Genomic DNA, 25,844 nt, shown 5'->3' on the forward strand with positions numbered 1-25,844 from the left:
CTAGGGGTGGGATATAAACACCTTTATCAGCAGGAGACAGAAGTGCATCATTGGCCATCCAGGTAAAAAGCAGATCATGGAGTCATGCATGAAATGCATGAGCAATTCATAAGAGTTCAGTATGGGGGCCCCACAGGGAACGGTTCTGGCACCGTTCCTCTTTACCATCTACACTGCAGACTTCTTCTACAACTCCACCCAGTGCTTCCTGCAGAAGTTCTCTGATGACTCTGCAATAGTTGGCCTGATCACTGATGGGGACGGCAGGGAGTACAGACGACTGACCCAAGGCTTTGTGGACTGGTGCCTGCAGAACTACCTCCAGATCAAGACCAGTAAAACCAAGGAGCTGGTGGTAGACTTCTGCAGGCACAAACGTCCTCCACTGCAACCACTGAACATCCAAGGTATTGATATTGAGACTGTGGACAGCTAGAGGTACCTTGGTGTTCATCTGAACAATAAACTGGACTGGACTCATAATTCAGACGCCCTATGCAGGAAAGGGCAGAGCAGGTTGTACCTGCTGCGGAGGCTCAGGTCTTTTGGAGTGAAGGGCCGACTCCTGAAGACCTTCTATGACTCTGTGGTGGCCTCAGCCATCTTTTACAGTGTGGTCTGCTGGGGGGCAGCATCTCTGCTGGGGACTGGAAGAGACTGAACAGGCTGATCAGAAGGGCCAGCTCTGTTCTAGGATGCCCTCTGGACGCAGTGGAGGTGGTGAGTGACAGGAGAATGGTGGCTAAGCTGTCATCCCTGTTGGACAACATCTCCCACCCCATGCAGGAGACTCTGAGAGCACTGAGCAGCTCCTTCAGTGGCAGCTGTGGCACCCACAATGTGGGATGGAGAGATTTTGCAGGTCTTTCCTCCCTATTGCTGTCAGACTCCACAACAAAGACTTCAACCGATCAAACACACACATCCACACATGTGCAATAGCAATAACACTAAGTACAATACTCTTTTCTGGCAGCGTTGTATTATACTTAGTTGTATTTAGCATTTGTATTCTATTTTATTCATTTGTATATAGTATTCTATTCTGTTCTATTCTATTGTGTACAGTTGTGTACAGTATCTATTGATATCTTATTCCAGTGTTTTTCTTTTTTTCTAATTTTCCATGTAACTTTCCACTCTCCACTGCTGTAACAAAACAAATTTCCGACGTGTAGGACTAATACAGGTTATCTTATCTTATCTTATCTTCATGCATAAAAAAAGAGTGTCTCCTGTGGGTATTGCTGCCACCTTGTGGCACCTGCCACCTGGTTAGACTTCTTATGTCAGGTCATGATGATGGAGTTGAATATTAACAGTATCAGTATCTGGGAAGAATTGGGGAGATTAAATACAATGTATTTTAAAATACTCTTAATGTATATAGATCATTTAGAGATTACTCTAGTTGTTTTTCCTTTTTACCTGAAAGCTGCTATAAATAATAACTTAATTATAAGTAGGTACAGCACTAGGAACGATTTATCAGAAAGACCTCAAAGGGTGATGCAATGTAAACTCAAAGAGCCACTCATTACAACCAGGTTATACAGAAGAGCATCTCTAAGTGCACAATACATCAAAAAAAGCAAACAAAGCTTCAAATGACGCGTCAACTATTAAATCAGTCGTCGATTTTGATAGTCGACTAATCGTGGCAGCCCTATTGGTTATACTGAACTACATATCAATAGAAGCGCAACACCTAATATAGGTCATGGATAATGCATTAGTCTTTTCAGTTTCTGCTGTTGAAACTAGTAGTCATCATTTTCTGAGAGGAAGAGTCTCTGATTGATGAGTTATTTTCAGGTTGAGATTTTGACCAGGCCATCGCCACAGACCACAGGAAAATAAATAGACCTGTGAAGAGAGAGACATAGTTTGTCAGTTCTTCTATTAAATGATCAAAGTCCAGTTAATCCTTGACATGATGATCGCATACTAACCTTGAAGGGAGTTCAATACGGTGAATATGTAGATCCCAGCGAGTGAAACGTATGTAGTGCTGGCTAACCCCCAAGGTAACCCAAGCACACAGCTGAGGCCCAGCACTGTGACACAGTCCTTCCATAACCTCTTCTTTCTCTCTTTGTTTATCTTCTTCCAGTCACTGCTGCTTCCAAAGCTTCTATCACCCCTTCTTAGCTCCAACATCTTAAACACCACCAGCCCCAGCATGCAGGCATTGAACACAACCACCAAGAAAGGAAAAGCCACGGTAGTGATGTAGCTGACTACGAGGAGCTTTTGTTCAGACTCGTTGCTCATCCAGCACCTGCTCATTAATAAAGAAATTAAAAAAACAGCATGAATTTGCTAAGAAATAAAATCTCCTGGCTCACTCTAATATAAAATGATACCAAAGATAGTTTCTTACATGTGTTGTGTTAAATTGCTGTTGCTGTATTTCAGAGTGTATTTGCCATAAACACGTGAAATCCCACAAACAGCTGCAACCAGTGTAGGAAAACCTGAAAACATGGAAGACAGAATTAATGTCAGCTGAGTGTTCTTTAGGACAGCGTGAGGCATTATTGTCACTGTTCCTCTGCTTTAAGGTCCCTTTTCACATTTACCCCCCCCCCCCCCCCCCCCCCCCCCCAAAAGAATGCAAGTTTCAGTTCGCATCACCTCAGTAAGACCATGTGAAAATTAAAACAAATCATCCAAGGTGAACTTAAACATCTTTGTTGCCCTTTTGTTAAGACATAGAAAAACGCACCAGACAAACATACTGCAAAAGGAAATGGTCGCCTTAAATGCATATATTGTATAAACTCAAAATGCGCATTTCACTTAAGAATTAAGATGTGAAAATGTGATCAGATCAACTTGTTAGATATTCATTTCCTATTGAAAAAAACAAACAAAACAGAAATAAATAAGTCTTCTCATCAGATATTGATGCTTCTTTCCTGTATGACACAAAAAATAGGAGACAGATGTTTGTTTGTTTTTTAAGTTAATTCCTAATAAAACTAACTGTAAGATGTTTAACTACATTGCTGTTTGCATTATTGCTGAAGTCCTAAATGATCACCTTTAAAGTGTTTGTGCTAATAACATCATGTACAGTCAGACAGGCATGGAGAACAGCACTGACTGCAAGAGGCTTTGAATAGATCACATAGTTCAATTCAATATATAAGACTTTAAGAACGCACAAGCATCTACTTAAAATTTTTTATTTAATCTATCATCTATGATATTATCACGTACAATTCTAATGCATTGTGGCGAGCTCAGACAAGGAGGAGGCAAAGGGATCGTTTGGTCTTGCTTCCCACAGAGTTAGCCAGGGAGCACAGCCGTTTATTAGCATTCAACAGGAAACACAACGCTGCTAACTCAACTGCTCGGCGTAGCTCTAGCATAACAACAACCACAAGAAAAAGGCGCTCTCTCCACCCAGAAACACACAGTCGCAGAGAGAGAGAGCATCACCTGTAACCATGGCAACATAACGCTGCCGCCTGGAACAACAAAACATAGCTGTCAAACCCCAAACAGCCCTGACCCGCTACAGTATTTTGTTCATCTCCCTTAAATAAACAGGCAGCCTTAAAGTATGAAATATTCATTTATAAAAACACATATAAATGTATCTACTGTCTCAGTGGCTGAGACAGTAGATACAGGCCTTATTGTGGCCTCATTGTGAGCTTGAAGACATTTATAATGTTTAAGTAGTTTAATGTGTAGGTGCTGACGATAATCACATTGTGAATGAAAGCCGGGGAACTTTGGTAGCACGGAAACAAGTGGCTATTCTTTGTGACCGAATGGATCGGTCCCTCATATTATCATTATTTCACCCAAAGGCACTAAGTTAATACTTAGTGCCTGCAGAAATACATAGAAATATAAACAGTACTTGGTGACAACTTTGCTTTTAGCCTTTAACCCTCTGGGGTCCAGGGTATAATTGGCCATTTTTGACTACTTTTTATTTGGCGTCTATATTTCACCTTTAAAAACTGTTTATCTTGCCCATCTGTTATGTTCTCATTTTGACATACTGTATAAGCACAACTGATCTAAATTCAGACTTGAAATGCAAATAGAAATTGTACATTTAAAAAAAATATGCACAAGTTTTGCAAACAACAAAGTTATATGGTACTATTTACACCCAAAAATGCAACCAAGGCTAAGACGTTTTTATATAACCATTTAAAACTACTTACAGAACAGTAAGGTGTTCTGCACCAAATAGGAAGGCACACAAATTCTTTATGCAACTCCAAAATATAATTTGTATCCACTAAGACAGAGGAGAACAGCACAGGGATAAACCTGCAGGTCTGACAGCAGGTGTGTCACTCCTGTTTTCCACCTGGAGACAGCGTTTACACTGCGATCTGCCTTTTGTGGCTTTTTTGCAGCAACTGTGACATTCTCTAGTAGAAGTGACTCACAAAACAAAACAACGACTACACTACACACTAACTACACAAGATAACACACTAACGTGAGACTCCAAACATGGTAAACGTCACAAATCTATCACGTATCTATCAAATCTCACTTTCTCTTTCTTTCGCTCGCTCTCTCTCGCTGGTGTCACTCCTAAAACTTCCCCCTCTTCCTAAACAACCAAATGCCACATTTTTTGATTGGTCGAAATGGTACATTTTTCCACCAATAGGGAAGGAGTATTTTTTCTTTTCCTTTTTTTTCACTCCCAGGCTGAGAGTGATTGCTAGTGCTGTTTGTTCCCCCTGCAAACACCACTGTTTTATTAAGAAAAAAACATTGCGTGTATTTTTTATCATACCTCTGGTTTTACATGGCCGATCAACACAATTTAAAAACTGGTGTATAGTTTGAAGTCCGCACTTTCGACCCAAATTGAAATTTTGTTTTTACATTTTGCGACTCATTTTATTTCTCTATCTGATAAGAAAACTATTCAATCAGAATGTTATTTGTGGTGATGACATACAGTTACACTTTCAAGCACTTTTAAGCACCACATCTGAAATTTAAGCACTTTTCAAACCTTGAAAAGACAATATTAAAATTCTATCATTTTCAAGGATTTCAAGCACGAACCCTGTCCTTAAAATTTTGTGCCCCATGCTGACTGCACAGGTGATCTTACCAACAGCTGTTGATTCTAAACAACAGAATAAATTAGAATGACTAAAGCTGAACAATATACAATCGTCCATATCAGATCGTCTGTTTCACAGTATTATTATCTGAACTTAAAACACATCTCTCTTAGACAGGCTTTTCAGTTAAGGCCTAATTTATAACAGTGTCATTTAATTACTTTTAAAATACATACAAGACATTTCATGATTCGTGATTTTTTTAAGTAGTTTTGTACCTATTTGCCCTAGTGTTTGGTCAGTGTCTGTTGTGCTTAAATACAGTAGGTTATGCAAATAAGGCGAATTTACTTGACATCACAATACATCAGAATAAAGGGTTTAAGCCTTTATTGTGATGTAACACTTCAACACAATCCACTTTCATTTAAAGATTTGTGACAGTGTATTGCAGAGCAGCGTCCCACCTAAACGACACTCACCCCATCCAATCAGGCTGAGTTTGAGCAGGTACCTCCTCACATAGATGTTGAAGACCCGGATGAGCAGAAGGTAGAGGTGGAACCCCTCCAGAGCACTCCAGGTCAGGGTGGCCAGCAGGGACCAGTGTAAAACCAGACCCAGTACCAGGCAAGATGAGCCGTCCTCTTTTTCCTTCAGTAGTTGGGCCAGGAGGCTGGACAGCAGGAAGGTGAGATGGAGGCAGAACATCGCCACTGTTAGCTGCATGTGCAGACTTATGGATTTCTCAGGATGCCGCCGACTAAAACAGAAACAGAATTATTCTCTTGTTGCCAACTGTGGAGATAGTGGATATTATCTTGCCTTTTTAGATGTGAGATGATGGTAATAACTCCACACTAATGCAGCAGATAAAACTATATATAAGAAAGGCCATGAGGCTGTAGCCTCACTTCTCTAATGGTCTCTTAACTAGATGTAGCCACAAAGTTCACTTAATACCACACTTTGAGTAGCAGTCGCCTCATTTGCATCATATAATGTTAGAAATGTAACAGAATATGGGTTGAACTGAAATGGGAAAATCAACAAATTCATTAAACAAACAAATTACAAAGACAAACATGACAAAATCACTCTCAGGCAGATATATTAATGTACACAACATTTCTTTAATTAATTACTTTACAAATTTCATTCACAAGCACATTTTTTTAACCATTAATATTATTGAGTTTGTTTTCTTAATGTTCAGGGTTTTTTTTATGGCATTTCCAGGCCCTCGTAGCAGTGTTTCTTTGAGGCTACTTGACAGAAGATGTCTCTGGGGAAGTGACTACATTTTGTTTATACCAGTATCAACATGTTGAAAAAAAATAGTTCCCAAAATGTAAGCAGCAACTGAGCTTTTGTGACGCAATCTCTGCAACCTCACACTGTCACTGTCACGGACCCAGCTCTGGAGGACTCGGGGTCCGTGAGCAGTTTTGACTGTTGATGTTATTGTTATTATTATTATTATTTTGGTGATGTGTGTGTTTTTCTGCACTGTGCTGTGTTAGTCTGTGTCCCACTCATATGTATAGGCAGGGTATGGGTGTGTATGTCTGCGGGTGTGGCTGGAGGATGGAGCTCAGCCACCTGCAGGCCTGAGGGGTGTGGCCCTGCGGAAGGACTGGCCACACCTGAAGTTCATGCCACACCTGTTGGTGATCAGGGCTCGTCGGGGGAGCTACTTAGGAGAGAGTTGGAGCTCCCACTGGCGCGGGATCATTGAGTTATCGTACTAAGTCAGTGTGTGTTAGCTTAGGTCTGTGCTGTGCGTATATGCCCGCCGAGGGTTAGTGTTGACGGCTGCGTCTCTGGTTTCCCTACAGGAGGAGGAGTGGTCCGGAGAGGCAGCACGCACGGGGGTGCGGAAACACAACAGCGGGGAGCACGAGCACAGATATCGGAGGGAAGCACGCACACGGGGTTCGAGGGAGCAACGGGGAGTTATTGTATTTACAGCCTTTTCACTGTAAATAAAGAGCACTGTTTGCATCGCAGAGTCTGCGTTTTGGGTCCTCCTTTCCCCACATCCCCACGGTCTGCCAGCCAGACCGTGACACACACGCTCATCATTCTTTGCAGAGACAACTGTTAAAGGAAGAGGGATGTTTCTTTATACAGGGAACCCTGACAAAAGTTAGCAAATACATCTGTAGCAAAAGTTCGACCCTTTAGTTCATAAACAGCACAGTAGGAACTCACAGTATCTGTGTCCTCAGAGGTTTTTGCCACAAACCAGACTCAGATATACTCTGTCAGAGTATTACAGGCTATTAGTAAGTTCTTTGGTGATGCAGAGTATGAGTGCATTCTATTTTATTTTATGTAATTACATTGCTGTGGAGACACACATAGGAGAGTTAGTCTGAGTCAAGAGTTTCTTCTTTCCCTACAGAGCTCTACAGATACCAGCTGTTTATGTAAATGGAAGCGGTGTAATACTGCAAACATCAGGATATGTACTGCTGCAGTGGAACTGTGGATAAATTCACTCCATGTATTCTATTTGCCAAACAACAACAGTTGTTTTATACAGCAGTGTTTAATCATCCACAAGTCAACATGTCAGCTACTCCTCAGATAATCGCTGACCTAATGCACAAACTGGACTCTATTTGCTCCATTTGCTAAATTCCTCCTTGTGAGACTTTAATTGTTGCAATTTAAAGAAGACTCTGCAGTTAGCAGAAGGTACAGCTATGACTTCATTTCATCAGAGTACTCGGGAAGACCAAAGTGAGTCAAAAACAGCTCATGACTTTTTACAGAAAGTACTGTATCACATTGTGCAGAAACTACGGCCTCTCTACAGGACTTACTCAATTTAGCAGGATTGAGTAAATAATCTTGGTCTCACTTTTGACCTGTTGCCACCTGAGAAACAGCGTCAAAAGCAGTTTACTTCTCAGTGCCATAACAACATTGAACCTCAAGATATACTGCCCCCCTCGATTCCCCTAGTACCACCACCTTTTCCCACTCCTCTTCTTCCTGTAATAAGTTGTCTTCTGTATAATATCATAGCCAAAACTAATATTGTGAAAAAACGGGAAATACTTGCACCATCATGCTACTCCATTACATTTTATTAAATGTATGTATATTAACTGTATGGGTTCCCTTTGCTTGTCTTTGCCTGAAGGGCCACCATGCACCAGTGTCATGCAAAGCTAGTTATCCCTGACAGAATTAGTTTCTCCCCCGTTGGGAGCGCAGGAGACACAAATGCTGTAGGAGATAACTACCTTGGCACAACAGGTGTCAAAGCACTGACACCATTTGTTCATTTTTTAAATACTGCCACTGGATTGTTCAATCAACTTTCTTAATGTGACCGGCTCCCCTCTACCTTCTCACGCACCTTGTGAAAAAGTTTATTGTGGAAGAAGTGGTGAAAAGGTGGAGCTGGAAAGCTGAGAGAAAACAATAAAAAAAACTAAACTAAACAAATGCAGCAAAATGTGTCAAAGTAACGGCATGTAAGCCGTCAGGGTTGCCTGACTGTGAACCAGCAACAAATAGTAACCAATCCTTACAGGTTGCTGGTGCTGCTGCTAACACCAGCTGTGGAGAAGTGAGGAAGCAATGGAGGAATGTGAAATGAAAAAATGTTTTTTTCATACTAGTGAATCTTTCTCAGAATCATTTTGTCATGTCACTAGAACAGGCTGAAACCATCTTGAAAATGGTGAATATTAGGACAGCTGCTGGCCCCCGATGCCATCTAGCTCAGTGAGGATTTTTCTACAATCGTACAGAGATGTGTAGAGGGTGGAAACATAACCAGCATACAGAACAAATGAAATGTAACTGATGTGAAGTCATTTAGAAAAAAAACATATTAATCACAATACTAAAAAAAGATGCAAGAAAACTAAATGAGTTAAGATCAGCTGTATTTACACATCTTGTGATAAAAAAAAAACTGATGAGGTTGTGTCCTCAACTGATGACAGATTAGAGCCACTGCTGTTTGCTTATAAAGTAAGCATTGATATAGATGATGATAAGCTCATTGTTCTAGATCATACAGCATATAAGCATCTTCTGCTTTTGATAAGGTGCAGCCCCATGTACTGATGGACTGACTGGCCTCTGAAATTATTTTACTTGAGCAGATTTTAATGTTACATTTGAATTTTTTAACTGAGAAACTTGAATGGGATTTCTGTAAAATGTCCAACCCTCTCAAACCTATCAAACTCCAGCTCTCCTGAGGGCTGTGTTTTTTCTCCTCTGGTTTTTATCATGTACACAGACAGCTCCTAGACTTGAAGTTTCCTGATAACACTGCACTGCTGCCTCCTCTTCAGACCTCACAGTCAGGTCTGGCTGATGCTTTGCCTGCATTTGTTAAATGTTCAGAATGACGATTTCCTTAAACTTAACGTGACTAAGAGTGGGTCATTAATCACTGATTTAGGGGAAGACAGCTGGAAGCCAAAGGCTAGTATGAGCATCAGCCAGGTATAGAAGTCCAAATTGTGCATACTTTGCTTAAGAAGCAGTTGGAAACAACCTGGTACTTCCTTAATTTCTTCATCGTTTGAGATGCAAAATTCTTAAGAGTATCGGTTTGTTCTTATTTTTTCATCTCTTATTTTCATCTGCTCATGTTTGAGTGTGGGTGTTGTGGTCAGAGACCTTATCACTGAGCTGCTGTCACTAACGAACTCAATAGCTTTTATACAGTCTATTTTCTCCAGTTTCTCATTTGATCACAATTGGGAACTGAAAACTATAAAGTTTTAAATGTGAATAATATGATATCTACTCACTGTAGATAAATATAGATGAACAAACTGATCAGTGCGAAGGGGGCGGAGAATCCTGATCCAATGTAAGTGATGTAGTTTAGCTTGTCGGCATCAGCTTTTGTCACCGATATTCCTGGATTCTGCAACATAAAAAGATGAAGTTGTTGTTTTGAAATGTATTTTACATAAGAAATTTGTTTTAGTAGTAGACCAAGATTTGTTAATTTATCAATTGCTAAATTTCCATGTTAAGATGGCAAGACATTTTGGTGCAATACATGGTTGGGAATGTATCGGTTGGTTCACCCTTCATCACAACTATATGATGAGTTAATTATTTTTGTAAGTGATCCATGTGCTGGCAAAGCTTAAAATTAGAGTGACAGGTGTGCTGACCCATAGCCTTAAATTGTGACTTGATACCATGGTGGCTCCCTCTATCTTTTATACAATCTATGTGTAACACACTAGTTTGCTCATAGAATAGAATAGCCCTTTATTGTTATTTTACATGCACAACAAAGTATGTGTACAGTGAACTTATAATTATAATTATAATTTAAATATCATAATTATCATCTTTGAGTGTATTGCTGACATTTCAGTTCTGGTCATTTGGTTGTGGAAAGACTGGAACTAAATATGTGGCTATTTATACAGTATAAATTTGAGACAGCCTCTCAATTCAAATTGTTTATCAACATGTTTATCTAATTAAATATTAATTAGATAAATATGGTGTTTGCCAAAGGCTTTTATCATATGTAGGAAGAGATTTTCAGCTCACCACAAGCACAGCAAAGAAGCTCAGATGGTTGCAGCTGCAAATAAATTCATGTGCCGTGTAATTTGTGTCACAGCCTTCATTGCTCCAGTAACCTATAAAGAAAACATTCGGAGTAACTAAGTCATTTTATTTAGAAACAAAAACACTGAAGGTTGACATCTCCAGTAGTACCTGTTCCATCCTTTGCTGATGTTTCCTTCCAAAATACACACGTTCCACTTTCAACCTGGAATCAAAATGAACGGTAAACAGGTTGTTACATTTTCTATTTAAGATGTTCGTCCAACACTTTTGTCTTTTTACCTCTTTGTTGTGTTTGAAGGTTAACGTGATGGGTTGTGAGAGATTCTCGACTGCACGGTTTCCTGCCCGCACACATACGGCTGAGTCCCTAAATACTTTGCCATTTCTGCGGTGAATTTGTGGTATCCTACTTCTTTGGGGAGGACTCAGCTGAAAGGACGGCACATGACAGTTATGTTAGTGGCGCCTCCACCAATGAGTGATTTTATTAAACAAAAGTCTAGCAGTGTTGCCGGGTCTCGACTAACTCAGGCCACTGTTAGAAGTGATTGTGAACTGGCACTCAGGCGGACCACCTTTTCACAGAATGCTCTGTCATATCAGGGAGTGAGCTTCTGGAATAGTCTTCCACTGTCAGTGAGGGAAAGTACAAGTCTACCCATCTTTAAGAGTCACTTAAAAGGGCGGCTGAGGGACACACAAACATGTGATCATGTTTAATAATCATGCGTTATATTGGACGTGAAAAAGAGTTAGTGTATTACAAAAAGGGAAACAACTGTTAGTGCAATGGGTGAACGCAATATCACGATGGTGAGGGCATGTACAATACTGGGGTTTGTGCAATATAATTGATGTGTTTCCGTTATTGTTATCTATACTGTCCTCTGTGTCCACTCTCCTTGTCATTGTTTGTTCTAGTATAATGTGATCACTGTTTTTGTCCTTGTCACATGACCTGTAAATAGTGTCTCTGTATGTTTTTACTAACTTGTGTTTAACACCAACCTGCCAGAGGTTCTGCAGATGGAAATTAGCCCAAGCCTATAATCTGGCATATTTACATTTGTTAAAATGTTCATTAATATGTATTGCCCCTCTTTCTAAAAAATAAATAAATAAATAAAATAAATAAAATGTTAGGGTGGGATTAATATGAAAAAATGTATCTCAAATCTCAAAAACTAATCTAGCCTTTAATCCTGGCAGAGGACTTGTAGTTAAATTTCAAGATATTTTTTTTTAAATGTTGGCTAGTTGTAGCTACAGTTTGTACAGCCACAAGCGCAGTTTTATGAACAAAGTATTTGCATTTTGAAGATTTCTTTTATATTTCTCGCACTTACATGTTTCAGACCATTAAACAAATTGTAATTGTCATGATCCTGGGTCCTTTTGACCCAGCATTTTGTGTTTTCTCTTCGATTTTGGTTCTGTTCTTCCTTTGTTTAGTGTTTACTCTGTTCTGCCCGTGTGTTCCTGTTTTATTGTGAAGGTCTGCGTCTTATGTGAGTGTTTTCAGTTTGCCTCCCTAGTCTCGTTATGTTAATCACTCCCAGCTGTGTTTCCCACCTGTGTGTAATCTCCCTGTGTTCTCTGAGTGTATTTAAGTTGTATTTTCTGTCTTAGTAATTGCTGGTTCGTCTGTGTTGTTTCCCCTCGGTCTCCCTGCGTCTTCCCATATGTATTTCTCCGGACCTCCCTGCATCCTCGTTCTGGTTTGTCTTATTAGTTTACCCAGTTTAGGTTTCCAGTTTCATGTTTTGTCGCCACCGCTGTTTGTACTTACCCACCCCTGTTAATAAACACTCACCTGCACCAGAGCTGCTGCCTTTTGGGTCCTTCCTACATTCCACACGGCTTGCCCCGGCAATCCGTGACAGTAATATTAGGTAAAGGTAGCCAAAGATTGTTGTTGTGAGTAGCCTTTTTATAGAACTGTAGTCAGAATGCATTACTTTTCTGAAATAAACATTTTAAAGTCTAATAAAGTTGTTTGTACACTGGTTGAGGAATTTGTCATATAAGACAAATATAAGACAAACATTTTAGACTAAATTAAAGCAAACATTTCTCATTGTGGCCCTCAGTGAAAACAACTCTTTATTAAAGGAGCAACTTTTAATCATTTTTCATGATAAGCAACAGCTGATTGTGAAGAGACTCTGCTCGTGGGAATATTTAAGTTTTTTTCTGTTGCTTTTAGCGTTACCAACCTTAAAATAACTGCTGTTTATTACAGAGGCCACCACCAGGACATCCACCTCAGGCACATTTCCTATGCTTCTCTGGAGAGCTGATGATGGGATGTGAACTCTATGTTCAAATGTAGGACTCACATCAACCTAAAAAGCATACACGAAAACATAACTTTAAAAAATGTGTTGGTTGTCAGTAATTAGAGTTCATTAATACAAAAATACAGAAATTCAGATCAAATGTAACTTTTTCACTTCTAAAAAGCACTTCAGCTCCAAATGACCTCACCTCTTGAAGCGAGTCTACTTTGAGTTGTTTGATGCCTGTCAAGGAGCGGCCTGTTTTGCAGGTCATAATTCGATCCTCGTAACAACTACCAACAGATATTTAACATAGTTCAGATATATAAACATGCAAACAGGGATATAACTGAGGATAAAAAAGACAAACTAATGCAAAGAGATGAGAAGTAAGATCAATTATTTCATAGTGGACCTTTCTCTGCTATTTGATTACTTCATTTGTTCATGGATATACATTTAAAGGAGAAAAAATGAAACTGCAAGAATTTGAGATGAACAGAAATAGATTCTGTTGTATTTGGTTTAAGCATCCTTCAGTGCTTTTCAATTTGCACAAAATAATGCTGAGCTGTGAAACTCTGACAATAATTAAATAATAATGTCCATATTATCACAGTATCACATTCTACAGCTTTGTCAATTCCAAGCAGCTAACAAAATCCAAAAAGAAAAATAAGAAATAAATATAAAAAGTACAGTAAATCATCCAAATAATGTTTCTAGATAAATCAAGTATGTAACAAGTTTAAATACACGCCAACATACACAATACACTTAAACAATAATACAAAATTATGGTTATTCCAAAGTGTTACACTGTGTTCTTGTTTGAAACAGCAGTATTTGTTACAATGAGTATATGTTAGAGGCTGTATACTAATACTCTAATGATTCTTATTTGATGATGAAGCCATGTAAAACCACTGAAAAGCAGCCACTGTTGAAAACAATTAACAAGTACTGACAGCATTTATTCATTCATGTAGGACAATTTATTTTTCACAAACAGGAATGCGACATGTACAGTAGAAGCTGCATTACCCTATCCATGATGGGTCACTGTCTCGGCATTCTTTAAGAACATTTTTACAAAGGTCTGTCAAAGTAAAACACACAGAAAAGGAAAGACCAAAATTAGCATAATGAATACATTTAAACAAGACTGGAAGCTGATAAAACGTCTAAGTGGCATCTAACTCCAGAGACACATGAGAGACAAGATGTTATTTTACAAGTATTTGATCAGCACTTGATAAAATTGCAGGTAGTTTTGTGAAACTGGTTGACTTAGAGTCTTTAATAGCTATTGGTAACAAAGAAGCTGGGTAATTTTACTTTTTCAAGGATTCATGACTTTGAGATTCACTTCACAAGTATACTCCTTTCAACATAAGAGTGATAACATGGTAGGTTTACTCACCAATAGCTCGGGACATAGAAAAACAGAGGGCTGTTGTGATAAAAAGTATAATCCACATTGCGTCTCACTCATCAACAGATATAGATTTGCTGTAAGAGGTCCAGAGGGTATTTTTCTGTCTGGTTGACGTTTGCTGAATGAGGGGGAGTTTCATATCTACATATATCACATGCTTTAACAGATCTGTGGTTCACAGCTCAGAAAAGGAAATGACTCACATCAGGCAATTTCTTTCAGTGCTACCACAATAATCAAGTACTTTTAAGTACTAAAGAAGTGCTGATACTTACAGCTTGCTGAGGAAGTAAAACAGGAACTTGCGCCACACCAGTTCTACAGGTTGCAGCACACAGTAAAATAAGATGCAAATCTTTGAAAATAAAGTCTTTGGAGGTAACTGGACTGCTGTATTTTTCTATTCTTCCTGACCTGTTTCTCTTTACATAGTCTATTTCATTTCTAATCAGAATAGCTCATGTATTATTCCAAAAATTCCGTTAGTAGTGGTTTGCTTTAAACTTACCTTAGATCTAATGAGGTTTGGTGTGATGGACTTGTGGTATTACAGGTTTATCATTTTAAGTAGTGGCAAGGAAAGTTTTCTGTTCTTCCTCTGCTAGTGGGTAACCAGATCGACAAGAAGATGTGTCAGACACCTTCATAAAGACATGCACAAATTATTCAAAATTATATATCAGGTCTAAGAACTTCAACAGATGTCATGAAAAGTGTAGCACTCCACCCGTTATACTGAGTCTAAACCCTCTTACATCAGTTTAGACCCACTATTTTGGGTGTTGGATTAGTTATTGCATCAGATTCCACAATGGTTTTGGTATGGACAGGAATCAAGGAAACTAACCATAAACCCCTTGCCTGCATGTTACACTTAAACACTAATGAAAGAATTGATCCCAGACAACTTAAGCACAAGAACAGAACATTTACTGTACTTTGGTGCAGCATAAAAATGTACAAAAACACACATTTTTTATAAATTCAAATGATATCACAGTTACTTTAGAAAATGAAATATCCATCCATCCATCCATCCATCCATTCGCTTCCGCTTATCCTTTTCAGGGTCGCAGGGGCGCTGGAGCCTATCCCAGCTGTCATAGGGCGAGAGGCGGGGTACACCCTGGACAGGTCGCCAGTCTGTCGCAGGGCCAACACACAGGGACAGACATTCATTCGCACATTCACACCTATAGTGACAATTTGGATTATCCAATTAACCTATCCCCACAAGAAAATGAAATAGATATTTTAAATTAAATAATACCATATGAAATATTATTAAGCAACACAGAAGCAGGTTATCACATCTTGGTGGTGTTGTGCCAAAATGTGATTGCCTGTCAAAAACTGATTTTCGGTATTTACCAAGAAGCGATGGCCCGTAGTTACACTGCTTCCCCCCCCCCCCCCCCCCCCCCCCCCAAACAAAAAACAAAAAACAAAAAAGCAAACCACACTTGTTGGCCTATGCTATGTGAAATGTGTCAAATATATCCCTCATGAATGATATCAAGTCATCTTGAGCCACAAACAACATTCCTATCACAAGGTAGAAGCCACAATCAGTTTTTGGCAAAGTGCCTTTTAGTTTACTGTCCAGTTAAAAAGTCTCGTTGACATTAAAAAAATGGCTTTTTAAGAGTAATCTGGCGAAGAGGACAACAGAAATTGCAACAAATATAGCAAGAGTTCTATAAAGATATTTTAAGTGGCCAAAAAGTACTGGACTGGTTATGTATGTACAGTAACATACATGCAGTCATAAAGATATAAAGTCATAACTGTTATTTTATTTTTATTTTTATGCATAACCCCTTTGTAAATCCTGTTCACTAAAGTCCCTTGACCAATATAAGTAAAGACACTGCACATAAAAATGGAAACACAGTGGCTCTGTCGGTGGCTGCTCACCAGTCCACTGAATCCAGTTCTCGGCTCCTCCTGAGGACACCGCGCTGTCTGTGCTACAGCGCGCCAGCAAGTCACTTTACAGCTCTCCGACGGTCCATATCAGGGTCCGCTGATCAGACGAGTTGTCGCGACCAACCTTTAACCTTAGCAGTTGCAGTTGAAAACACCTTTCTACACTGTGGTGCGACTCTCGGAAATGTCACCTCACACTGTTAACGTCTGGTCACACACAAACAAAGCCAAGTATGTCGCACGTGTTGAACTGACACCCGTGTGTTTCTCCGCTATACGTTCTCTCCTTCTCAGTCTCCGCTCAAAACTAATATGCTACCTTCACAGATCTCTAGAACATTCGAAGTTGCATACGAGGGAATTATATTTTGTGATTCATATGATAGTTTTGTTGCTCTAATTAACTACATTTACCTTTGTGACGTATTAAAATGCATATTACATTTAGATTATATTTAGATCACATGGGTTTAACTGTGAATACCATATATTATTGTTGCATTTAATCCCATGGGAATTTTGAGTACTTACTCCGGAATTCTCATCTCTTACCTTTGGCCCCTTTGGCCAAACCTCAGAGAACTATTACAACCCACTGAGGTTGAGAAAAGAACTGAGGATTTAAACATGTAGAAGTTAAGAAAGTTGATTTCTCTAAAAAAATGTCAAACTGAAAACAGACCACTGTTGCACCCTTTATTTGAAGTCTGGAATAAATGGTGCATTAAATGCTGTAATAATAAAAATTGAGTCTCTCTGGACCACACCAGGAAAGGAAGAAAAGTTAAATCTCCATAAGGAGTTCATTGCAATGGATCTATTTTACTCTTTTTCCGGATCTTTTCCAGATGTTAATATTAGTTCACTAGCTCAGGTTTGCAAAATCCACAGTTCGGTAAATTGTTTATCATATGCATGGTATTACATATCTCAATGAATTCTGAATAAATCAGTCAGACCGACTTATCACACTGATGACATCACTATATTATAAATCGGTCTTATAAAGAATTGTTATCTATTTAACAGGGGGTTGTCCAAAGGTCACTGGGCTATTGGTGCATGTGCTGAAATGAAAGCACAGTTAACCTAACATTAACCTGGATGGATACAGAGATATTTTTCACTAGCATATTACATTTTGAAGAAATGGTCTAATTCTTCAGTGTGTCGTGTGAGAAAGTCTGAAAAGGGCAAAGTTAATCATGTGTTCAGGCCCATAGAAACTTAACAACACTTCAGTGGGGTGGTTGTGGTTCATGTGGTAGAGCAGATCAGCTACTGATTGGAAGGTTGGCGGTTTGATCCTTGGCTTCCCCAGTCTGCATGTCAAATATCCTTGGGCAAGATACTGACCCCAAATTGCCCTCTGATATGTTAATTGGAGTGTGAAAGTAGATTAGTTTGCACTTGAGCTTAGAAGTGCTTGGGTAAATGAGGCATGTTGTATAGAGTGCTTTACTCCGGGAGAGTAGAAAAGCGCTATATAAGAATCAGTCCATTACCAGTCTACCATATATCATGTACAACTTTATTCAGAAGCATACATCAGAATATACTTTAATCTCTAAGGAAATTATGTGGGTTATAGTTGCTCCAAGACACTAACAGTAACAGACTAAAGTAATTAAATATGTTACAGAGTTTTTTTTTAAAAAAAATTAAGAAATAGCTCTAATATATACAAATTGCTCAATTATACATATCAAGAATATTAGAGGTAAAATATATATGATTGACTAAACAGAAAAAAATAAATAAACAGAATATAAACAGAAAAAATATTAAATCATATAGACAATACAGACATACTATAAAGCAATAGTATTTAAAGTTTCAGTGTGTTTTTAAATCTAACATAACAGAAGATTACATGTAGAGCAGAAATGGTAGAGAGTAACTCTAATCAGATTTGATTTCTGTAGTTCTCACAGGAGCTGAAGATGTTCGGTCCTCCTTAGCCCTCTTTCTCTGCTTCTTTGCTGACAGACAAATCCACAGGAAGATAAAGAAACCTTATCAAGAAAACCAGAGAAACAAATGAACAGATCAGACACAAAATGCCCAAATCACTTGCACACAAACACAAACCACTAAACTGACCTTGTGTGGAGTTGAGGATACAGAAAAGGTAGAGAATGGGGTAGTTGATATATCCAGAACCCAGGAAGGCCAGGCCCCAGGTGGTACCCATCAGGCAGGTAAGACCAAACAATGTTAGGCCACTCTTACAGGATGCGTTAAGCCTCTCTCGGTCTCCCCACAATTTCCCCTTAGCTGTGGCTCCTGTCTTTAAGGTAGTCTGTAACACTTGTTTCATCTTACATATGCTAGAAGCCACTGCCATGAGAATGCCAGTGTTAAAGATAAAAACAAGGGTGAAATATACCAGGTTCAAGGAGTAGAAGAAGGTGTCGTCAGTGATCCAGCAGCTGTAAAACAGGCAGAGCTGTCAAAGTACAGTTTCAAAATCTGTGGCTGCATAGTCTGCCTACAGTCCAGCATACAAAGAACAGAAACAGTATAATTTCATAATGATATGAAACTTGGTTGTTGGTACTTTATGGTTTCAGCAGTACGCACTTCTTTGTAAGACAGATCTTACTTTAATAGGCAGGAACATCCTGTAAAGAACATTTTTTCCAGTGCGTTATTTAATTTATTTGCTATCCTGATTACAAACTACATAATGTTCAGCAGGTTTTTAAATATGTCTGTGTGGCATGAAAATTCTCACCGTGGCTACGTCTACACTAGCCTGGATAAATTTGAAAACTAAAATGTGTCATCGTTTTCGAAAAGGCTCTGGGTTCGTTGTCTACACTGCGACGTGAAAACTGCATTTTCAAATGTATCTGCTTTGGAGAGTGTTTTCAAAATGCTCCATTTGCCAGTGTGGATGGAAGGCCAAAACGCTTTCAAATAAAAACGTATTCATGTGGACATGGCCTGTGTCATGTGTAGCAGACAGGTTGCCCTGCAAACTCAGTCATGGTTTTGGATTCCTATTGCTAAAGGCGCATAGTGCTAGTTTATAGTCTTGCCAAAAGCAGGTTTACTTACATCGAACTAGTTTGGTTGGTGTCAGCCATGGTCATCTGTTTAACTCCATAAAACTGTTTGCAATCCATCACTCCTACAGAGACTGCCACAATTACAGCAGGAATACCTAAGAAGCACACAATAAGACACAGACACAGTTTAACACCAAGTTATTTACTATCAAAGAGGCACCCAGCATATGAAAGACTTCATTCATAAGTTTAGGGAAATCTGGCAGTCAAGTGAGTCTGAAGAAGTCAGACATATTTCTAAGAGATGTTGTTCAATTTTAACAGTGTTCATTAATCATACAGTGAATGTAGAAGGAAATCTCAAAAGGGGTGGCTACTAGGGCTGGTATTGATATTCTTTAAGCTGGCATACACTGTGCGATTTTTTTCAGTCGCGTTATTCAGCTTCTGCTCAAACTTCACAATTGACTCAGAGGTGTTACATCCCCCAGGAGGATGTCTCTTCTCCCTACTAACTCTTTGTTTCGTCTAGGCTCCACCTCCTCTGTCCTGATTGGATGCTGCTCAGAGTCCGGCTAATTGTTAATCAGCAGAGCACTACTTAAGGCCTGTGGAGCTGTGCTTCTGTGCCCTCTGGCCATTTTGGTTGCCATACCTGTACAGGCTGGCATGCCTTTGTGATTTGTATGAGCATTGTTGTTTTCATGTTCAGACTGCTTGTAGGGGAGAGCTGCCTTTTGTTTTGACATCCCGTTTTCTCCTGTTTATGTGTTGTTAGGTAGGTTATGGTTATAGGTTGTATATTTTGTTTTCTTTGGAGTTAGGTAAGTTTCTTTTATTTTTACATCAGGGATGTTTTGTTTGTTATGTTGGCCATGGCTCTCCCTGAAGTTATACCTCAGTCTGAACCCAAATCTCATCACCAGCATTAAATAAACCTTTTAAAGTTACCATCTTGGCTCCTCCTTCACTATCCACCTTTATGTTCGTCCCTTCAACCCCCTAGACTAGCCAGGGGACGTAACACAGGGGTTAATCGTTCGTAGTTCACGATGCAGGTTCACACAGATTTCGCAGCTGCTCTGTTCCCAAGTTCTACTGCGTGACTGACAGCCTTGAGTTTGAAATCCGCTTCATAATCATGTCTCTTAACAGGTGTCATTTGTGGTCCTTATACACACACAATATGGCAATATTATGTTGAAGCACAGTACGTATCACTCTGCGAGGCTCCTGACTACGGTAGCCGTAATGCTCCGACAATTCCAGCAAGTGGTGCAGCAATGTAGCTTAACAAAGTCGTACTAAAACATTTTTGACAGATTTCTGAGTGCTGTGTACCACATAAAATCGGTCCGTGGTCAGTAAGCACAACCAGAATTTATAAATAAGGCGCACTATCGATCTTTGAGAAAATGAAAGGATTTTAGTGTAAGCTTATAGTCCGAAAAATACGGTATACGAGTTTGGTAAGGTGGTTTGTTTCGGGGCAGGAGGCTGGGAGACTTTGCGGTCTACAGCACGCAGTTTCACACAGTCTTCATTTTGCACTTTATGGCGCTGTTGTAAATGGTGAAAATACTATTAGTCCTCCAGCCTTTAGTCGGGATTAGGGGTGGGTTTTGATTATCGATTTATTGATTAAAATCGATTCTAGCTTGGATAGCGTGATATCGATTTATTAAAATGCTGAATCGAATTTTAAATATACATTTATTTTGCTCGAAACGCCTGAATCTCAGGTTAAACATCAAAAAACTTCAACAACCACCAAACAGCTAAAACAGTAAACGACAGCAGGTACAGGGATTCTGCACAAAGATGTAAACACAAAACGCGGACCCACCGACTGATCAGAATCAGTGAGATGTCGCCTTTCTCACCTGACAGCACGGGCATGGACACGCCGTCGGGGCTGAAAGCCGAAAGCTTTGTGTTTACGTCCTTTTTGCGCTCGATTCTGATGCTGCAGGTTTTTATCTCTCTCCAAACAATATTGACTGAACCAGCAGCAAAAGAAGATCGCTTCACATTTCGCTTCACATAAACATCGTCATGAATTCCCTCTGACTTTTGCTGTTTTGCTTCCACCATGATAAAATCATGCTTAGTGCAGAGCTCTCTCTCTCTCTCTCAGGAATTGTTTCCCGTCTAAAACGCTCTGTTTTCTGCATTATTCACTTGCTTCGCTCTCTAATAAAACCTCTGTAACTTTGCTCTGCTTCACTTCAGTAGCATCAGTTAATGTTCATATGCTGATTAATGGTTTTCTTGCAAGCAGTTGATCGTTGTTTACGTGCCTCACCCTCCCTCCCTCCCTCCCTCCTTGTTCTCAATTCTTTAACTTCCTCATTTCTATTTAGTGCATGGGGATCGGCCAGGCCTGGGAGCCATCGCCAGTCCCCTTCGAGGCCTTCCCCAAACCGCAGCTCAATTCGTGTCAAAGCATTCACTTTTACCTACCAGTACTTTGTCAAACCTAATATGAGGACGTGGGCCCAGCTAGTGAATTCAGTGAAGTAGAGAGGGGAGTCAGAGTAACGTAGCGTAGGCAAAAGTGGGAGAAAGAGAGGTAAACTTGCAGCTCCACAAGTATAATTATAACATAGCATAGACTATATCGATATAAACAATATTGTCACATCAAATATCTCTTATAAAAATATATCGATATATTTAAAAACTTGATATATCACCCAGCCCTAGTAGCTACCCATACTTTCACATTCAATAGTGATTGCAGCCATTGTCTACATGATCTCTGGTTCAGTGCAAGTTTCCTCATAAACCCTTTCCTCTTTTCTCATGTAGTAAATACCGTTGAAAATTTTGCAATACTCACCCCAACCCGCAAGTGAAAGTTTCAGTAGGTAGTGTTTGTAGTAGGTGTTAAACACCTTGATCAGCATTAGATAGAGGTGAAGTCCCTCTATGGCCATCCAGGTGAAACTGCAGAGCAAGGAGTAATGCATGAATGCTGCAACAAACACACACACGCCCTCTAGGTCCAGTGTAGCTCCCCACTCAGTCAGCAGGAAGGATGAATTGAGCAGAAACAAGGCCCCACTCAGGGATACGTGAATAGATAGTGAGTAGTCCAGTTTGTGGTTACTGAAGAGGAGACAAATAAAAAAACAATCAGATATGTGAAGTCCACAGACAAGCACATTATTATGCATGCTAATTTTATGATACATACCGACTGAAAGCATACATCAAAAGAGACAAAGCAGTAAAGAAAGCTGACAGACCGCAGCCTATGTAACTGATGTATGACAATATTTTCCAGTGGACTGCTGCAATTTGACCTCTTATCTGCAAAAGTGATGAAAATTGTCTGTAGTTTACATATTTACTTTTACCAATATCTAAAAACAAGTGAGAAAATTAGGAAATAGGGGATTTTCAGTCGCACCTAACCTCTGGAACCCATATTGAATAAAGATCTCTATAATTAGATTTATTTTTCTTATATCTTAAAACTGAAAGCGGCTAAAAACAAGAAGTTCATCAGGAACAACTTACCAGAAGAACAGCAAACGGTGTAGTATGGTCACAATAGCACGCAATGTCCTGTTCATCTGATTGGTTGAAGCTTTGAGTCTCACATCCATCAGTTTTCCAGGGTGAGCCTAAAAAATAAGTAAAACTTCGTTCTTTGTACTTGAACAGTTTCCTATTTTAAGTGCAGTAATCTATACATCAGTGCCTTTTCATTACTGCTTTCTTAACTTCACTTAAGCATATGCAAAATTTTTAAAAGGCAAGAGATAGAATGTGGGGCAGGCCGCCAGTCCATCACAGGCCTAACTGAGGATGCACATCCACAGATGTGGATCCACACATCCACATCTAGAGACGAAATACAATACAATACAACTTTTGTATAGTACATTTAAAACCAGAGATACACCAAAGTGCTTCACAAAATCCAATAAAACAGTAGCAAAATACAAAAGCAGATAAGCTAGCAGGTGGGAGGCATTGATTAACCAAGCATACAAGTACGCAGATAAGCAAGTAAGACTTAAAGATAAAATTGATAAAACAATATAAGCAAAAGAGGAAAATGGGAGGGCAAGAAAGTACACTTAAAAGGCATGCTCTAGGAAGCCGGGAAGGCTAAACTAAAAAGGTGGGTTTTCAATCGAGACTTGAAGGTCTGGCTTTAGTCAGACGAGCAAATAGCATGAGGGAGGTTGTTCCAGAGGTTAGGTGCGACTGAAGCGAAGGCACGGTCACCTCTGGTTTTCAGCTGTGACCTAGGATGCACCAAGAGAAATTGGTCAGATGATCTCAGTGTTCTACTGGGAATATACACACTGAGGAGATCAATAAAGTAGCTAGGTGCGATATCATTTACGGCTTTAGAGGTGAGCAGTAGGATTTTGAAATCAATGCGGTATTTAATTGGAAGCCAGTGGAAGCCAGAGAGAATTGGGGTGATAAACTCAAGCCTACCAGTACCAGTTAGAAGGCGAGCCGCGGCATTTTGGGCGAGTTTCAATCTATGAAGCAGGGCAGAACGGTGTGTTTGTAGTAGAAATGAGTGTAGTAGAAATGAGTGTACAAAGAGGTTAGAGTACTGAATAGAAACACCCCCCTCCCCAGGAAGAACATGCAGAAATAAAACAGGAAGCTCTCAACAAAAGATTAGATTAGAGGTTACAACGACTGCATCAAAATACAGTTATGCTTGTCTCTGCAGCAATGTTGCACTGTGTCTATTACACTACATGTCCTAATTCACGTACAAAGATCCATTTACTTACACCAAACTACAGGAGTTTTAAAACACCATGTTTATAAAGCCAATATAGCGTAAATAAATCAAGCCAGTAGTTAAAGATTCCCCAAATTGTCAGTTAACAAATAATTAGGTAAAAAAATATTAATGTGTCCAATCTCATTACTTTGGTGTTCATCTTGAAGTAACCAATAAAACTGATATATACTTACCATTTTCATCAAATTCATCAAAATAGTGACAGACTAACTGTGAGTCATTCTGTAAAATTAGAAAAATGTTAATAATGCAAAGTCAATTAAGCTTCTTAAACAGAATAAAACTAGTAAAAGAAAAGTTCTATAAAACTTATGATGATGATGAAATCAAGTCACATCTTTTTTCCCCTTTTTATGAGCCAGAACATTTAGTGTTGCACAATTTAGTGGTTCAGTGTATGATTAGGCAACAGACACCGAGATTATCAGACACAGTGATCTCAGTTGCTCCCTTAATCACAAGGAGGAACTGCATGTTTGATCTGACAGACTGTTATGCTAGATGCCTTTACTGCCACAGCATCAAAGGGACTTTTGACATGTTGGACAAATATGTAAACCATTACACCGTGGAACCATAATCCGATTACAAATTTTCAATAACTAAAAGAATAAACATTTCCGTACAAACAGACTTACATCCAGTTGACCTTTGTCTGTTTTAACTCTAAAGGTCATCTTGATTGGAGAAGCCAGATTTCTGAGGCGCTCTTCCCCCAGCACCTCTATCCTGAGAACCACTGATAAAATCTTTTCCTGATCAAACTAACAAAGGAATGTACAGTAAGAGAGGAAATAAAGACCATTATTATATGGTATAAATACAAATGTTTTATGTACATAATTTGTTTTAAATGGGGATAATGCTCATGACTGAGAATATAAAAAAGTTCATCAAAAGATATTGAAATAGTATAAAAGATTTAGGATATACTTGGAAATGGTCGTGATACATGAAGCTGACCAAGCCAATAATCCTCTTCTCCTCTGGGATGGTCTTTAGAGCATCGACAGGCAGCCAAATCTTAGGGATGAATGAATGGTTCTGAGGGTGCAGCTAACAGTGGATGGGGAAAAAAAGTCCATTTATATCCTTCTGCAGAACAATTTAAGGGTAGTTTTAATCAAGCATACAGTATAAGTAACTAGATCAAAGACAATACTTTTAAACAACCACTGTCATGCTATCTGAGTCCATATTATTCCCTTGTGTTTTTCATCAACATCTGGCTTGTGTACCTGGGGAGCTTCTATTTCCACTATGGAATTCACTGGGGCCTTGCTGATGTTGATCACATTCAGAGACAAGTACTGCTGGTTGTAGGTACTGGACAATGCAGCCTCAGTCTGGGTGTTATTTATGAGGGTATGGATGGCCTTTCTTTCTTCACTGCAGAAATAAAATCCACATGTTTGCAAATGAAAGAACATCTTCTGCAATCAGATTTATACATTTGCATTAAATGAACTAGCATTTGGCAACCACAAATGCTAGTGTGACGTGAAGGCACGAAAATTTGTGCCAAGGTGACCCGACTGTCATTAAGATGTCTCAGTCTGACCCAAATTGATGGATCAACCATCCTGTGAGCAATTTTGGTCACAGGGCTAAAGATTAACAGTACTAAAGGGAAAAAATAGAACAAAGGAAAAAAAGACAAATACATGTGCCTACTCAACAGCATGTGCAGGAGTGCCTGCTGCAGGACTCCTACTTACTTTATAAAGGTCCACTTGAGTTTTTGATTATTATTGA

The 25,844-nt window shown here is 39.3% G+C and overlaps 2 protein-coding genes across 5 annotated transcripts; both read right to left on the reverse strand.

Annotated features, from left to right (window-relative positions):
• Nucleotides 1-1,631: 1,631 nt before the first annotated feature.
• LOC113026680 (adhesion G-protein coupled receptor G1-like) lies at nt 1,632-16,622 on the reverse strand. Of its 4 annotated transcripts, XM_026175733.1 has the most exons (15): nt 16,278-16,622; nt 14,869-15,001; nt 14,636-14,678; nt 14,346-14,478; nt 13,967-14,021; nt 13,131-13,215; nt 12,860-12,988; nt 10,923-11,072; nt 10,791-10,845; nt 10,620-10,711; nt 9,854-9,972; nt 5,546-5,826; nt 2,384-2,477; nt 1,953-2,281; nt 1,632-1,866 (listed from the first exon to the last, which is right to left on the reverse strand). In XM_026175733.1, the coding sequence occupies exons 4-15, from the start codon at nt 14,401-14,403 to the stop codon at nt 1,742-1,744; spliced, it is 1,572 nt and encodes a 523-aa protein (XP_026031518.1). In that variant the 5' UTR covers nt 14,404-14,478; nt 14,636-14,678; nt 14,869-15,001; nt 16,278-16,622; the 3' UTR covers nt 1,632-1,741. The 4 variants fall into 4 exon arrangements, with proteins under 4 accessions (XP_026031518.1, XP_026031535.1, XP_026031526.1 ...); XM_026175750.1 differs by having other exon boundaries at nt 14,346-14,678; nt 14,869-14,958; XM_026175741.1 differs by having other exon boundaries at nt 14,346-14,678; nt 14,869-14,961.
• A 1,510-nt stretch (nt 16,623-18,132) lies between these two features.
• On the reverse strand, nt 18,133-25,842 carry LOC113024744 (adhesion G-protein coupled receptor G2-like). The gene is made up of 11 exons (XM_026172087.1): nt 25,808-25,842; nt 25,328-25,478; nt 25,023-25,145; nt 24,728-24,853; nt 24,263-24,311; nt 22,829-22,935; nt 22,503-22,618; nt 22,146-22,414; nt 19,353-19,458; nt 18,393-18,721; nt 18,133-18,304 (listed from the first exon to the last, which is right to left on the reverse strand). Exons 3-11 carry the CDS (start codon nt 25,041-25,043, stop codon nt 18,192-18,194), a joined length of 1,236 nt encoding a protein of 411 aa, XP_026027872.1. The 5' UTR covers nt 25,044-25,145; nt 25,328-25,478; nt 25,808-25,842; the 3' UTR covers nt 18,133-18,191.
• Nucleotides 25,843-25,844: the final 2 nt, after the last annotated feature.

The sequence above is a fragment of the Astatotilapia calliptera genome, chromosome 1, assembly GCF_900246225.1.
Source record: "Astatotilapia calliptera chromosome 1, fAstCal1.2, whole genome shotgun sequence".
NCBI classification, from domain to species: Eukaryota; Metazoa; Chordata; class Actinopteri; order Cichliformes; family Cichlidae; genus Astatotilapia; species Astatotilapia calliptera.